At 34.0% G+C, this 17,222-nt stretch overlaps 4 protein-coding genes across 5 annotated transcripts; 1 reads left to right on the forward strand and 3 right to left on the reverse strand.

The window, feature by feature from the left end:
- Positions 1–1,100: 1,100 nt before the first annotated feature.
- On the reverse strand, positions 1,101–3,540 carry LOC105166043 (uncharacterized). Of its 2 annotated transcripts, none has more exons than XM_011085256.3 (4): positions 3,152–3,540; positions 2,906–3,037; positions 2,746–2,816; positions 1,101–1,502 (listed from the first exon to the last, which is right to left on the reverse strand). In XM_011085256.3, exons 1-4 carry the CDS (start codon positions 3,377–3,379, stop codon positions 1,199–1,201), a joined length of 735 nt encoding a protein of 244 aa, XP_011083558.1. In that variant the 5' UTR covers positions 3,380–3,540; the 3' UTR covers positions 1,101–1,198. The 2 variants fall into 2 exon arrangements, with proteins under 2 accessions (XP_011083558.1, XP_011083557.1); XM_011085255.3 differs by having other exon boundaries at positions 2,906–3,043; positions 3,152–3,538.
- A 1,434-nt stretch (positions 3,541–4,974) lies between these two features.
- Positions 4,975–5,597, forward strand: LOC105166067 (uncharacterized). The gene has a single exon (XM_011085287.2). The coding sequence runs from the start codon at positions 5,077–5,079 to the stop codon at positions 5,473–5,475; it is 399 nt and encodes a 132-aa protein (XP_011083589.1). The 5' UTR covers positions 4,975–5,076; the 3' UTR covers positions 5,476–5,597.
- Positions 5,598–6,963: 1,366 nt separating this feature from the next.
- F3H (flavanone 3-hydroxylase) lies at positions 6,964–10,722 on the reverse strand. Its single transcript, XM_011085253.3, has 3 exons — positions 9,158–10,722; positions 8,095–8,523; positions 6,964–7,384 (listed from the first exon to the last, which is right to left on the reverse strand). Exons 1-3 carry the CDS (start codon positions 9,521–9,523, stop codon positions 7,079–7,081), a joined length of 1,101 nt encoding a protein of 366 aa, XP_011083555.1. The 5' UTR covers positions 9,524–10,722; the 3' UTR covers positions 6,964–7,078.
- A 129-nt stretch (positions 10,723–10,851) lies between these two features.
- On the reverse strand, positions 10,852–16,472 carry LOC105166066 (uncharacterized). The gene is made up of 6 exons (XM_088882629.1): positions 16,015–16,472; positions 15,833–15,923; positions 15,044–15,117; positions 14,425–14,943; positions 12,776–12,847; positions 10,852–11,215 (listed from the first exon to the last, which is right to left on the reverse strand). The coding sequence occupies exons 1-6, from the start codon at positions 16,165–16,167 to the stop codon at positions 11,093–11,095; spliced, it is 1,032 nt and encodes a 343-aa protein (XP_088738755.1). The 5' UTR covers positions 16,168–16,472; the 3' UTR covers positions 10,852–11,092.
- Between the last annotated feature and the right edge of the window lie 750 nt (positions 16,473–17,222).

A 17,222-nucleotide genomic window follows, 5' to 3' on the forward strand; every position in this document is an offset into this window, starting at 1 on the left:
GTTGTTTGACACTGTATGCTTCAACAAACTGCTTAGTGTTGTTTCTGCTACTACGCAAAAACTGATCTATGCCAGTCCTGCATGCTGTCGCGATCTGCTGCTACATAATTCCTACCTAGCACTCTGTTATAGGCTGAAATCTCAAATCTTTAGAGAGAGTCGAGGTCTCATGTGGCTAATGTATATTTAGTTCCTCTCTCATTTTGTCGATCTCAATTATAGTTGGTGCAACTTTTTGTGATAATTCCTAGACTGCTTGTATAGCTTGGTTTTGCAGGTACTAGTTGAAAACGATGATTCGAGTGTAGTGGCAGAAACTTTTTGACACACTGGATCATTTTCCCCAACTTCATCCTCTATTTTAGCTCTTTTTGTAAGGGAGTAGTACTCCTTCCTTATGCTTTTGTGATTATCTGTAAGGGAGTAGTACTCCTTACTTATGCTTTTGGTGATTATTTGTAAAGGAGTAGTACTCCTTTTTACAACTTCTTAGACATGATAGGGAGTCAGCACTCCCCGTTGTAAATTTGCTCCCTTTTTAATTTTAATAAAGAAGGATCAAGGACTCCGAAAAGCTCCTCCCACCCTTAGGTGGTTTTTTTTTAAAAAAAAAAAAGAAAAAAAAAAGAAGGTATTCGTAATTATGTCAAATCTCAGAAAAAGTCATTGTAATTACCCTCTTTTTATGCAAATCATAGAGTCATTACTAATCGTATCAAGATATAGGGTCGAGAAGTTTATTTCAAAAAATTCAAGATCTCATTTTCAATATAAGATTTAACATCAATAAGCTCAATCAAGATATATGTATAAAATTAAAAGAAAATAATAAATTACAACGAACTCTCATGAATTCCATTATTGTTTGAAGAAATACAAATACTTTTTTGAATTGACGTCTGTCTAACAAATACCCCTTATAACAATCCATTTAAGGGGTATTTGTTAGACGATCTTTAATTCCATAAAATTTTTTTAATTTTTCAAACAACAAAGAGTATTTGTAATTATAAAAATTTTTAAAAAACCTCATAGTAATTTACCTTTAAAAAAAATCACAATGAAAATATACTTAAAAAGAAAATTTTCAGGACCATATGTACTGCAAAGGCCAAAGAGGCAAAGAAGAGTCTTTTAGTAAAAGATTTAAGGTAGTACATGATACCTAAGAGGATAAAAATGGGCAATTTTCCACAACCTAAGATGCTCTCTGTTTCTTAGACATTTTAGCACTCAATACAAAGTCATCATCTGTGTCATCTTCAGAACATTCATTCATGATCTTGCGTTTCGTCGACTGCTTCGATGCAACTTTGGTATCTGGTGTTTTCTTTTTCTGGGTCGTCGATGATTTCTTTTGAATAGCAACAGATTCAGCCTTCTTCTTAACAGTGACAACAGTTTTCGTTGGTGAACTGAGCTTTTGCTGCTGAGCCCTCTTCTGTTTTCTCTCGAAAACTTTCTTTGCCTCCTCCTTTGGAAGCAAACCAGACTCCATCATCCTACAATGATGTTAGAGAGCAAACGAAAATTATCAGAAAACGAACAAGAAAAATTCTGCCTGACCATATAAATACTGTTTTTGGGAGTTGCACTGTGGAAAGGCAGTGACCAATATCATCTGGCTGAAGGCGGAGTTGAAAATGTTATCGCTTCACACTCGAAAAAAGAATCTTAACGATGATGAGTATGATCATTAAGTGAGCATAGAAACTGAAGGTTTTCTACCTATGGCTGATGGGTAGAACTGGAAATGATCTACGTTGATGGATAGAATTGCCACCAGGTATGGTCATTGATTTAAGAATAAAACATTGAAGATGATAACGACTGACAAGAATGGCATAACCTAATTGCATAATACTGTCTTATGTTTGAGGAAGGCAGGAGAAGTGAAAGTATAAGAAAACCTGTTGCTCTTCTGCATCGACAAATATATGGTTGAATAAATTTATAATATAATAAAGTGTAAGTATTATGTTTACTGTAGGTTCAAAGTATATAGCGATACGCACATAAATTAGAAACATAAAAGTGATCAAAATTACAGCAGACAGTTTCTCCATATTAACACTGATTTTGGAAAGAACAGACACATGTTAAAATGCAAACCTCAAGGGTTTGAAAAGCAGAATCTAGTATTCTGTTCTTACTGATTCTACTCAATGAACAGTAATTTGAAAAACTTAACTAGAAAATGTAAGAGCGAAACAAGAAAAAAGGAAAAGTTAGAAGAAAGGGTATGTCATAAGATCCAACCAACACTTCAAAGTTTAAGTCTTGATAGGTTACATAAGAATTCGTTCGATGGGGTTTATCGTTATGCAACATTATAAAAATGGGTGTTTCACTAGCTTAAACAACAGGCATACGTTTTGTAGTTTATATCACGCCACGCGTCCAGAATAAACTGTTAGCTCTAAGACCTTGTGACAATTATGCTATAATCTGTGGTATAAATATCAGCAAGAAATATTGCTAGATTTCAACTATTTGATTCGAGTATTCACCTCAGATAGAAATTAGGTAATTCTTAATCTCTTTGCTAATTATAGAATGACGAATAGAAGCTAAGATTGAAACAGTGGGCAGCCATGTAGACTTCCAACAAACAAGAACATTTCTACATCAAGTAACATTCTTTGGAGCAAGAAGCAATCCACATTCATTGCCGAGCTGTCTTTAGAAATCGAAACATTAGAAAGACATTACTGACATTAGCTTTCAGAAACAAAAAAGACCTACCATATTGCTGCCATCTCACTAGCCGGCACTTGCTTGAACAAGGTTTCATAGAAAATCCTCAATGGGTCTCTCTGAAATCCAAAAACCAAGCAATCATTGTGTCATTCTAGGTATAAAAATCAAACATAAATTCAAACATGAAGACCAAAACACAACGTACTTCCTCAGGAGGATCCCTCTTTTGACCTGGTAAATCAAACACTTTCTTTTCTCTTTTCTTAGCATCCTTGCTGTCAGCAGCTTTACTTCCTTTCTTTGTCTTCTCTGCCTCTTCTTCTTTCTTCTTCTTCTTCTGCCCCTTAACACAAAACCCACCAAAAATCAAATTCAAGAAAACCAGAACACCGAATCCCGCTCTATGATCAGCAATTTCAAACAGGACCCACAAAAAATTTGAAGTCTTTACCTTATTGTTAGCCTTATTGAAGGCCTTATTCGACGTGGGCTCTTCAAAATCATCATCTGCTTCCTCTCTTTTCACCTTTTTCTGGACTTGTGGCTTCGATTTTGGGGCGGCATTGCTGTTGTTGGCTACTTTCTTCTTGCGGCTAGCAAAAGCGGACGCTATGCTCTTTTCTTCGTCCTCGTCCTCAACTGCCTCTTTCTTCACTGGCTTCGGATCTTCTTCAGGCATTCTGCGAATGTTGCAATCAAATACCAGTTGATAATGTGGATTTTTAGTAAGAAAAACTGAATTTCAGATGATCTTTGTCTGAAAGAAAAACTTGAAGAGTAGAGAGAGAGAGAGTGAAAGGGTTTTTGTCTGCTTTATTTCTTTTTGGCACCAACGGATACAATTACGTGTTCATTCAAAGCTATTGATCTGGGCTCAGCTCATGGGCCTAAGACTCCTACTTTTATCCAAAGATAGTGGGCTTTCTGTTAAGTTTTTAGGAAGCCCAATCCATTCTGACGTATCCCTAATTAACAAACTTTTGAAATTAATAGTTCTATTGAGAATAACAAGGAGAGCAAGGGGCATAAAGGCATATAGTCCACTTTTAGAATTCTGGGGGGTTGGGTCTTAAGTTTTAAGGATTAATTGGTCGTGCGCGCTCCGAGAAGTCAGTCGTTCGTGCTCCTCACTTGAGGATCACTCATTCCTTCGACTGTTGGGCTCGGCCCAGACATTCATTGGGGAGCCGTCACTTCCCCTCAACTATGTCCCCGGCCCTAACGCTTTGGTGCTAATGGGCCTGGGACTAGGAGTCGGGAAAGCACCAGCCCCCTGTGCTAACCCGTTCGTGATGCATCTGGTTCTTCTAAAACACATAAACTAGAACTATGATGTAAGATTAAACGAAAATAAAAATTTATGAAAAGACAAAATTGTGGTGTGAGGAATAATGAAAGAAGCATGAAATAAATGAGAGAGAAAAATAAATTGTACTTGTAAGTTTATTATAAATATTAAAATTTGGACACGTAAATATTACGTTCAATATATGTTGAAATCGTATCGATATCTGATATGTATTTAATACTAGACACGCTATTTATTGAAGTCACGATGCATTAACAAATTCTAATAAATAATTTTGCACTTAAGTTTACTCTCAACCGCACAAACTAAATATTCCATGTCCACAAAATACAACTTTTTGTTGCAGGATGATGAGTGTATATATGTATGGGGCACGATTACAGCCGTAGATTGGTGCATGAATATATTCTTTTGCCTTTTTCTCTTCCTTGGTAAATATGAAAAGAACTAAAACTCCCCTTTTCGCATCGATCCCCTCCCAAACCCATCAATATTACAATCTCATCATCAAGAATTTATGCTATATATAATAACATCAATTCAGAATCTTCTGTTATAAATTCATATTATATATATACACACAATATTTTTTTAAATATAGAAATATATGTATTTTATATATATAACCGCTAAATATGATCATTTCATCTAAAAGTTTAAATTTTTATTGTTGAGAATTATTTAATATTAATATTTAACATCCTTATATATAAATCATGCATGTGAAACTTTTCTTTTAAAAATGGGTGGCGATGGGATTCCACTCATGACTTGTCTATGTGGGACGATCACTTCATATAAAAGTTTAAATTATTAAAAAGGAAATTGTTGTATTTTTATTTTATTTAATATGTACGGTGTATAAAATCTTTTTTAAAATAAAATAGATAACGTAATAATTTTTATAGTGTGTATCTGATCAAATATAACGAGAGAGATGTAATAGGATTTAAAATAGAAAATCGCGTCCAAATATAAATATCATCAACATACTCATATTCTACACATTCACCACTCCTCAAAAGTAGCCAAGTGAGGAGAGAATTCATACAAGAGAGAAACAAAAAATGGGTTGGTTAGTGAGAGAAAGAAGGGGTGCAAGCTGGAAGGATCAAACCCTAGACTCACTATCTGCACCTCCACTGCCATTGCTGGTGTTCTTTGGGCTGTTCATAATGTTGATGTCTTTAGCGACTTATTCGGAGTTCAAGGAGAGGGTGGAGAGGAGCAAGATGGGGTTTAGGCTCGGTCTGCTGCTGCTGCCGCTGGTGGGGGTTCTGGTGGTGAACATAATGATTATCCACCGCAGGTGGTGGCGCTACGCCTTCGGAGTGCGGCGATCTGTGTACGAGGCGGTGGCGAACGACGGAAGTTCGGTGGTGGGGTTGGTGGTGGTGTTGGCACTGCTGCTTGTCATGGTTTATTATCAATCCTCGTTTCAGTCTGCTTGGTTTAGACCCATATAGGATTTCGGACTTGGGTTATTGATCGTGTGGTAAAAGTAGTCGTTTTTGCCATTCTTGAGGGTTTTTAATTGTGTGACTGATATATATACATGATTTATGAATTGAATTTTTTTTGTTGTAAATCCGATTTCATTTTTTATATCATTCAATATATATGTGCTATCTATATAAAAATGATATCGTGTATTTTATTTTGAAAAAAATCTCATAAATAACGTGTGTATGTTGAATGGAGTGTAAAATAAAATATATAAACTTTATAACAGAAAAAATCTAATCGACATGACGAACGAATGAAAATACTTTTTTCATATATATATTTAAGCGTTTCTTGTTTTTCCTTAAAAATAGCTTAAAATATTTCACTTATCATGTTATTGAAGATCATGCAGCTCATTTTGCACGATTACTAGAAAACCCTCGCCATAAATTAAAAATATATTTTTTCTTTTTATAAAATAGATAGAGTGCTAAAAATGAGAGTTTGGTGATTGTATGCAGGTTATGTCTAAATATAAAATATTTTCAAACAAGTACCAATTTTTTTTGTAATTAAAAAAAATTAAATTTAGTCCCTTAGGTATGGATGGTGACAATATTAGTCATGCACGATTTTGAGAATTTTATTCTATAATTTTAAGAATTTGCATATTGAAAACAAAATGATTTGAATTTGCTAAAATGATGAAAAGTGCATCCAATTAACTTGATCTCATTCACTTTTTCAAGTTGATTTTTGGGTCATTTTGTCTTCAATATGCAAAAATATTAAATTATTGAAAAAGTTATCAAGAAATATTTTTACAAAATTAAAATTGTTAATCTCATACTTCCATAACTAAAATTACAATTTTTTTTATTAAAAATAAAAGAGAAGTTGGTCCAAGCTAGATATATAGGTGTAGAGGGGTTTGTGTTGTCATAGTAGGAAATTACAATTCGAATCATTGATTAGACACGAATTAATTAAATAGTAAGTATAACACACTTGCTATGTAATTAATATATAATTTTAAAAAATAATTTATTATATAATAAATATACCACAATTATTATATGATTGATTTAGTTCGATGGAATCAAATTCGGACAAAAACTTTCCTATGGTGGTTAGGGCGAGCGGCTGCTGTTGCATGCGGTGGGCGCAAAAGGTTGTTGGGGTGCCCAATTGTTAGGAGAATTGACAAGTAAGGTGGAATTGGATATTTGGGGGTTGGGAAAGAGTGGCTCTTTGAATGGTGATTAGATTTTTTTTTTTTTTTGAAAACACTGCAAAAAAAAATCATAAAATTAAAAAAAATAATCACAAAAAAATTAAGAATATTATATATATATATTTAAATTTTGAAATAAAATGAATGTCATTATTCAATTATTTAATTTAAATGAATTATATGTCAAATGACGTGTAATTCAAAATACGATATAATCAAACGATGAAAAGGAGAGGAAAAAAAATATAAAAATAAAGCAAATATCAAATTATTTATTTGAATTAATATTTTTATTTTATCATGTCATGTCTATAACTCATTACAAGACAAAACCAAACAAACCACAAAGCAACACACACACATAATGTTAGAGATGCAGTACACAAACATCAAGCTAGAAGTTGTTGAAGAGCATTGCAGGATTTAAGTTTGGGTTTCTCCAGCTCCTCTTCCTTATTTTCCTTAGCCAGTTTCTTGAGCCTGGCTAGTTCAAGGTCCCTGCTCATCTTCCTCTTGTACATCTCCATATACGTGATCGCCTCCTCCATCACCGCCGTCTCGCCTTCCCTCGTCTTCAACGGGTAAACTATGGCATTCGGAGCTGGATTCTGGAATGTTGCGATTGATAGTCTGCTCAAGTTCGAGTTCACTACTGCTTGATGGTCCGCATTCTTGAACCTCCCGTTGCTTAGATACTGCTCGTTTTCGTATATGTTATATTATTTTAAGATAATAAGTTATTAACGGCGTTGATTAGTTGAATAAATTTACTATATGGTTAATTACACTCAGATCCTGTCTGAATTTGTCACATCACAGTTTCATTTGAAAAAGTTTTGAAATTACACTTACATCCTTTTCAAAAATTTTACATCTCACCTCTTCCTTTAGGCTTGAGCGGGAAATGCTAATATATATATTAGCAAAAAAAGAATTATATAACTTTTTAATTTTGTCCCTCATTTAATATTCTTATATATATTTTTATATTTATAAAGAGATAAATATATATAATATATATATATATATATAGAGAGAGAGAGAGAGAGAGAAAGAGAGAGTGCGTGTAAGATTAGCATCATTACACTTTTTTTCTTATAAATACAAAATTATTACATAAGTAAAATTAAAAATTTATGTTATTTTTTGCCGATGTTAGATTTTTTGTTTAAACTCTAATAAATTGAGGGTCTGATATAGATAGTAAATTTTTGAAGGAGGTGTAAGTATAATTTTAAAATTTTTTTTGGAAGAAAGTATAATTTTCGTATTTTTAGAAAAGATCTAACTCTAAATTAACTTTATATATAAGATGTTGCATGCGAATTATTCAATAAACGAAATCATAAACATAAACAATAAATGAACTTATTTTGGCATATTAATCCATCAAATATGAACTTACATGGCCATGGTCACCAAGATTGACCACGAAAGCCCCCTCCACGGGCTGAACCGTGATCCATGTCTTGCCACCATCTCGGGTCGCCTGCAGCCCGCCCACCTGATCCTGGAGCAGCAAAGTAATGGTACCCGGATCCGTGTGGCGCTTGAGGCCCAGAGTGAGATTCGGTTGTGGGCATTTCGGGTAGAAATTGACAACCACTTTCTGATCCATTTCCAAACAAGCTTTAGACAGTGCATCCTTTTCAAGACCCATGGCTTCCGATAAAATCTCCAACAGTTTGCAACCCAAACCCATCAACTGCTCGCTGTACGCCTCTGTTACGACCCGCCAACCCGCCGGCTTGTCGGGCCACCTCGAGTAGTCTCGGGCCTTAACCGGGTAAGAAAAGTATGTCACGATTTCACGCCAGTCCTGCACAGCTTCCCCCTTCACGGAAAATAGGGAAAAACGCATTTATAACCTTTTATCATTGGTTAAATTTTTTCAAGTAATTATAATTAGAGACTTAACATGCCCTTTATCTTTTTCCCAGTACGCACTTGGCACGAGCTTCGTTAAATCTTAGGAAATTAAGACTATTCTTGTCAGAAAATTTAGCGAAATTAAGACTTTAAATTGAAATTGTAAATTTTTTAAAATTTTGTGCCGTAATGTGGTGATTTTAAAATTAATGAAATCAAAATCGTAAAAACATTAATTTTTGGGACAGAAAATACAATTTTCTCGATAAGTTATAATAAATCGTTGATCAGTTATACTTAGCAAAAAATAAGTTAAAAATATACAAGTTTTAGGTACGTTTGAGCTATTTTTAAGAGTTTTACCTACTTATATCTCAATTTAGCAAGTAATCGACAATCTCATTTTTCTCAACAAAATCTCGTTGATTAGTATATCACAACTTAATATTGAATATTTAGTCATTGTCGAAAACTATGATCTCTCTCCATCGCAAGCTTTTGTCAATGCAAACAATCATATCATTTGAAAGTTTAAACGATTAGACTGGAGAATCATTTAATAGTAGCTTGATATTTATAGAAACTATGTACGTACATACCTGGAGGTGGCTAGAGACGATGAAGCCACCTTTCTTCCCTCCAGACATGTCGAACCGAAGCTTCTCTTCCGCAGGCAAAGCGAAGAACTCACGAGCCAAACGAGTCATATCCTCTATGAGCTTGGAGTCAATCCCATGATCAACTACCTGGAAAATGCCCCACTCCTCACAGGCTGCCACTATTTTCCGGCATATCTCAGCCCTCTCGCTGCTGCTTTCCCCAATTCCAGCAAGCGATATCAGCGGAATATCATCGCTGAATTGGTCGTAGGCCACCTTAGGCCTCTCATCCTCATCCCTGATGAATTTTTGGTGGAGGGAGTTCTCCTCTGCTAGCTGAGTTAGACATGTCACTTGTGGAGCCATTCTTGTGGTTCATACAAACGATGTTTTCGTCATTTCAAGAATTTCGGGGTTTTATATATAGTTATCAGCATCCGTACCATCCACCTAACTTTTTTTTCGTGTGATTAGTAGATTCAGCTACGAACATACAAGATACTTGAACAATCACTACAAACATTAATGGGGTTAGTATAATTAATTCTTATAGATCCAAAAAATTAGAACACGAGGAAACCAAGGAGTACTGCATACCACCTAAACTTTCTGGCCACTTAACATTCAACTGCATGATCAGCTAACGTCGGAAACTTGGCCGTGTTTGGGCAGAGGTAACAAGTTTTATCTAAGATGAGTAAAGGTCTGGCGTTCCGCACACACTTGTTGTCACTCACCATAATTATTACTAGGAATAATTACAATCTCTCTCCTAACTTCTTTTCATTTTCTCGTCAACTTGCAAGTTCCTCTCTTCTTCACCCCACCTATTTTTAACATTATTTAACTAACTTTGTACGTTTCTCTCTTTTCAACTTTCACATTCTATGTATATAGTTTTTATTTTCTCAATGAATTCTTACAATATTTTTATTAATCCAATTAAAATAAAAATACCATTATTTTTAATAGCAGAGATAGTTATATTGTTTCTGTTTTTATGCAAAATATTAGGTCGGAGTTTGGAATGGTTGTTGCGTACCGTTCTCCATGTCCTTGTGGACAGTCGTGAAAGGGCGTCGTGTAAAATTAATTGCCAGTCAGACATTTTAAAACTTTGTTTTGTGATGTTTTTGGACTGAAATATATTAAATTTAATTAATTAGTCATTACAATGTGCTATCTAATTTAAACAAATGTCAGTCTGTTCTCGACATTTCAAATCATTTCAACACAAGTATATCTAACTTCCTTTATTACACAAACAATGCATGTTGCTCCTATAAATGAACGTACATGACTTTAATTTCTATTTTCAATAGTTAAGTCGGTTTTCTGACCAATTCAAGAATACAAGAAAATTAAACACCGTGTCCTTAATAATAAATTTTAATTAAATATGAATTTTTTATTAGCACTAATATTATTTTTTTTTCCCATTATCAATTTATTTTTTCCATATTAGCAAGTGAAGCTGCACTTTCAATTCATGGTCGGCTTTTCTCCAGCTCTCTCTTCTTCCTTAGCCTGGCTAGCTCAAGCTCCTTGCTCATGAGTAGGTTACAACATAAAATAGGAATTCTTACCCAATCTGATTTGGTCGATTTTTCCTAAACTATACACCAATCACGTTACTTAGTTTAGATCCTGCCAAATCTGATTTGGGTTAGAATATTTCAAAATATCTCAAGCAATTACTGGGTGTTCCCATAACGAGAACATAGTTCAGTTAGAGGATGACAATCCAATTACCAACTCCAAAGTACAACAGTGCAAGAAATTTGCACATCAAATTACATGTACAACAGTATAAGTTACACACACAATACTCAAGTATTAGGTAAATTAGCAAACACAAATTGGTGGAAGGGAAGCAAATATTAGGTACACAGCTAACCTTCCAAAACAAGGGGTAGAAGATGCTGCAAACAGAGTTCAAACTCTTCGTGGAGTCGATGAGGACTTCAATTTAGGGACTTTGAAGTTGGATGTGAACAGTTTTGGAGTATCTGGTATGGTAATAACTTCAGCTGCTTTTCTCTTCGAGCTACTGCTTCCCTGCACATACCAAATGTACTTATGAATAATGATACACAGTTTATTTCTCTGTCATCTCTTGTAGAACTTAAATTTGAACAATGGGAAAGTAAACAAACGAACTTTTGCTTCCCATGGGGGGGGGGCACCGCTCCCAAGCGGCAAACAGATCACAGAGGTCCTATGACACTCTTGACTCCCAATAACACTCACATATCTCATCCACCTCACTCTTAGTTTCTAGGAAACCAATTTCAGTTTCTCCCAAACAAATCTTTCCAGAAACTAGTTTATCTATTTAATTCCCTTTATATTCTCCAACATCGTGTCCATGGTTTGTAAACTCACAGAACCCGCTGATGTTCTTATTTGCTTCTTATTTTACAATTAAATCAATCACCAATACTTTCTCTCCTTCCACCTCATTGTCCTCCTCCATGCCATGCAGAAGGCATAACCCTCCAACTATGAACATGCACTTTAAAAAGAAGGGCTAGAGTTTTTGCAAAAGATTAATTTATTATCCTTGCTGAAAGTTTCCCCCAAGAAGATATTACACCTTTCCAAAGAGTTGTAGTGTTACAGTTTTGGTAGCTGCAGACTTGTCTTCACCAAGATCCGTCAGGGTGGTCCATCAGTAGAGGTGTGCGTTCGGTACGGTTAACCAAAACTTTAGTAACTCAAAGTAGCATACCGAATACCGAATTATATCGATAAAATAATGGAAAATTTTTGGTTCAGTTTAAAACCAGAATAACCGAATTATCTTTTAAAAATACTAAAAACTTGTAAAGGCAGATAAATTATTTTCCATTCCAAATTCCAATCACAGCTAAAAGAAAACAACATATAATAAAAGAATCAAATTCCAATACTAAAATCCAACACAATTTCAATAGATAAAAAAAAACAATTAAACTAAATAAACCATCCAACACAAGAATTTTAAAACCAGAATAACCGATTATCTTTTAGAAATACTAAAAACTTGTAAAGGCAAATAAATTATTTCCAATTCCAAATTCCAATCACAACTAAAAGAAAACAAAATAAAATAAAAGAATCAAATTCCAATATTAAAATCCAACACAATTTCAATAGATAAAAAAAAGCAATTAAACTAAATAAACCATCCAAGAGAACAATCCAAACATCCCTGCTTCATTGATTAAACATGTCTAACACTTCTTTTACATTTAAGTTAAAAAATTCTGTATTTTATATGCATTTAAAAAAATAATAGGTATTCGATTTTAACCAAAGGCCAAAACTGCACGGAATATAGAATTTCTGAAAAAATCGTACCGAATACCATAAAAATTTGGTTTAGTGTTTAGTATGGGCCAAAAAGTTCGGCTTGGGCACAGTTCAGTTGGTTTACTGAACTAGGCTGACCCATATCCATCAGTCGAGTTTCAAAAGATCAAGTGGGTGGAGTATGGGTTTGAGTTAATGAAGACGAAGAGACACAAAGATATATTTCGCAGGAATTGGGTGTTAATCCAGTATCCCCAAAGGTGCAACATATTACTGTGCATGCATGCATATCTAAGCATAACAGAATAAGGAAGGTGGAGATACCTTTAGATTGAATTGCTTCCTAGGGGCCTTTCCTCCAGTTGACTTATGAGCACTTCGCTTTCTATGAGCCATCTGCAGATTTGCAAAAGGCAGATTAAACACCTCATTACTCCATGCTACAAGAAAACCTTTACTTAACTGAAGTACAATTCACAAGTCAAAATGATTAAATAGTTTCAGAAAGTTTTGCAGAATCACAGGAGAAGATTCAAACAAGGACAAAAATGAACAACTCCTTTTACAAGCAATAATTCTTTTCTCTGTCAAAACTGACTTGTAAATTTAACATATTTTTACCAACTGAAGCAAATAATTCAAGCAGAGAAATACCTAATAACATACTTTTATCCATTATAGACAAATAATTCAAGCGGATAACTTCCTTTTTTGAAAACTTACAAAAAATCCCAAGATAAGGTCAGACTTAATAGATTGTTAAGCAATGAGACCAAACCCACAAAACCATAATTTAGGAAAACAACAAGTTTAACCTATGTCACCAAAAACTACATAATTCTTTCATTTTTCTCAAAAATCAGCAGGTAATCTGCCGGGCAGGCCTCTGGTAAATGAATTTGATGTTGTAAATAGAATTTGAACAGAGTCCTCCAGTGCGTAGGGTTTACACTTTAGCAAATCACACTTAAAAGTGCCACAAAGTGCTTATAGGGATTCTGAATGATGCAATGCGGAAGGTTCATTAGGAATAGCTAGGACACAGTTTCCCAAAGATAATTAATCTGAAACCTTTCTATTTTACCCAACTTCCATATGGCAGAATCTTCAATTGCCAAAGACCCTTCCGGCACTTCTGAAGACCTTCCCAAATCATCAACCTCAGAGGAGCCTCATTTGACCTTATTCTATTCTAAAAGTAACAGCCAAGAATTTTCATGTACTTCACATCTGCACCCACTCCCAAAGGTATAAGTCATTTACATCTAAATGCAAAAGACAAAGTCTCATCTTTTGCAATTTCAAGGTCTGCTGATGTTTCGCCAACAGCACCAAAATATTTAGCTAGTTGTTAAACTAGACTGTCCATGCAGAGATATCATCACACATGCAGCTGCAAACACAATCTCAGCAACTCTGACGTGATATATTGTACAATTCATAATCGGTCTCCCAAAAGTTATAGGAACTAAAAACCAGCAAATTCACGTTAGAAACATTAGGCCTCTGTGAGCGCATAATGAACTCAGAGACATACCATAGGGAGATATTGTTTCCATTATTACGAGCAAAAACAAAACTTGGTATTATTCAGTAAAAGATATAATTCAAAATTCTTAAGCGATCTTCAACCATGTCATTAGTTATCAGATAGTAGGAAGACCAACATATTTCTCCACTGCGAAATATCTAGCAATAGGAAAATCCTATGTCTATGATCAGCTCATGGAATTACCTCATAAAACCATCACGATACATCAGAGGGCTACAGATAAAAGCATGTTTACAATATCACCAATCAGGTTTCTCTGTTATCATATACTATCAGTTGTATGCTATGCCAATTCAGAAAATTTATCCAAGAACCACATGCTGCGAACCAGAAAAGCAAGTTTAAATTATCATAGCAACCCCTGAAAGAGAAGATTACTAGTACAGGATAAAAAGAATATTAAACACCAATAAGACAGCACCTTCTCAGAGGTCTGCGAAGGATCTGATTCTTTTTTCAATGTTTCACCCCTTCCACGAGTGCCAGTATTCTGGACTTTCCTGTCGGATGCTGCTGCATCTGTCCTACATGGGCACAACAAGGGTGACGCTGACCCAAATTTGGATTTTAAGAGTTCAATTTCCTTCAAAAGTCTCAAGATTTCCTCACTCTTTTTTACTGATTCAGATTCCATCTTGCCGAAGTCAATTCTTAACCTTTCATTTATGATCTGTAATTCCTCTGCTCTGTTTACAAGTGCCTGAAACCTTTCATTTGCATGCTCAACTTCATCACTTTTCTTCCTTAATTGTTTACTGTAGTCGCTCTCCATCATTTTGAACTGGTTCCAAACGAAATTCTTTTCTCTCAAGAGAGCAGAAATCTCAGAGTTCTTCTCCGATTTACATTTCTCAATTTCATTTTTTAGCTTCCTCACCTCATTTTGAAGTGCCTTGTTTCGCGAGCCTTCCCCTTTATTACTAAAATCATCTGATGTATCCTGGAAATTATATTGACTACTTTTTTAGAAGAAAGATACATACAAATAAATGAAAAATCAATTGGACAACCATAAAACATAAAATAAATAAAGAGCATACTTTTGGATCAGAACATTTCTGAGAGAGATAGTCAGACCATTCTCTAAAGTCAGCCAACTCATTGTCCGCATTCTCTATATTCCACAGAAAACAAGATATAAAGATAAGAATAATAAAAAAGAAACAAAACCATAAATTTCCCCATCTAAATTTGATGTTAGAGGAAAAACTGCCAAAACTAAGAGGTAACAATGGAGATGGTCAGCATGAGCATGCTGAGTAGCTAAGACTTCCTTATGGATCTCAGTGTATTGAGCCTCTAACTAGACCACTTTCAGACCTTTGAATAAGCAGTTTGCACTATTAAAGCAAGGCAACATTATGCTCAGAGAATTAGTGGCAAAAAGAATATAGACATGCAAAAGCTGTAAGTATATTCCAGCAAGTTATCCAATATTCCAATTGTATGCTGGTATTCTACTCGGTTCTAAATGCATGCTATGCCCATAGTTAATTGAACCCTTCTATTAACAGAATTCTCAACATTACTTAGTATTGACAAATTAAAAGTCTTCCACCACACTTCTAAAAATCCAACAGAGAATGAATATTATAAAAAAATCACCAATCACAAACAGAAAAATAAAGAAACTAATGCTACATTTGGATCTTGGATTTTGGCGACTGAAGTACTGAGAGAACATATTTTTTCGCTTCAAATGTTGTAATTTGTACTTTATGTTTTAGACACTGTCTCCTAATTTACCTTTTTCTCACTAAAATCAATGGGTAAACATAGTCTCAACGTTTTTCAGGTGAAAGCAAATAGAAAGAGAAAGAAAAACTAACCATATCTATGCTTGTAAATGAAAGCCTCCCTGTCCTTCAAACCCAACATAAGTTCCGCTTTCGCAGACTCAACTTTCTGCTCCATTTTCATCTGCACCAAAAATTCCCAATTATTCATAATTTTTCAACCCTAATTCAACTCCCACACAAAAAATTAGACTTCACACAACCAAGGAAATTACCTTATAAATAACTTGGTGCAAAGATTTTATTCTTTCTTCAAGAAATTGCCTATCTTTCTGCAGATTCTGGGATAACGTCACTAATGCGTTGAAAACTTTATCCCATTTTTTCTCTCGGCCGGCGGCCTTGTCGGTCGATTTGCGTTTCCCCATTCCAGATAAGATGAAATGTGATAAAACAGAGTAAGCAACAAACAAGAGAATAATGTAGTAGGAATTTGGGATATCACAGAGAAGAAGAAGAAGAAATCGCAGAGAGAGAGACAAAGTGAACGTTGGATCGAAATGAAGCCCAACGCCAACGGTCGGAATTAGGAATTTGGGATATCACAGAGAAGAAGAAGAAGAAGAAGAAATCGCAGAGAGAGAGACAAAGTGAACGTTGTATCGAAATGAAGCCCAACGCCAACGGTCGGAATTTTGAAGAGGCAGCTTCCCCCCGCCCTCCTCACGAGGAATGGGCTGTAAACAACTTTAGGGGAACCAATATGTATAAAAATAAATAAAATTTATGTATAATTCAATAAAATTATAAAATTTTGCAACCAATAATAAATTATAAGAGATATTATAAAATTATAAATAAAATTATTTATTACAAATTATAAATAAAATTTTAAAATGTTATTACATAAATGTTATTTTATAAATTACAAATTAAAATTTTATGTAATTTATTATTTAACAAACTATAAATTTTATAATTTATAATTTGGGGTATTACATAATTTTATGTAATAATTTTAATGTTATAATTTATAATTTTATGTAATTTATTATTTAACAAACTTTAAGGGAGTCTCTTAAAATTTATGTATAATTCAATAAAATTATAAAATTTTGCAACCAATAATAAATTATAAGAAATAAAACTTATAATTTATTATTTTAAAATTAATTTAATGAATGTCCAACAAATACCCCTTATTGACAGCCGTTAATTCTATGTGAGCATTTGTTAGATGATCATTAATTCTAATATGATGTTTGAAAATTTTAAATCATTAAAAAATATTTGTAATTAGACAAATTTTATGAGAACTATTTATACTTTCACTTTTTTTTAAATATAAATAATATAATTAAAATTAATAAATATGAATAAAACATAATTGGGTATAAATCTATTTCTGTTTCTACAATAGTTGAAATATAAATTCATGACACCACCCCATTTTTATTACAGAACAAATCTATTGATTCTTTGG

The sequence above is a fragment of the Sesamum indicum genome, linkage group LG7, assembly GCF_026168435.1.
Source record: "Sesamum indicum cultivar Baizhima isolate 11 linkage group LG7, ASM2616843v1, whole genome shotgun sequence".
Taxonomy (NCBI): domain Eukaryota; kingdom Viridiplantae; phylum Streptophyta; class Magnoliopsida; order Lamiales; family Pedaliaceae; genus Sesamum; species Sesamum indicum.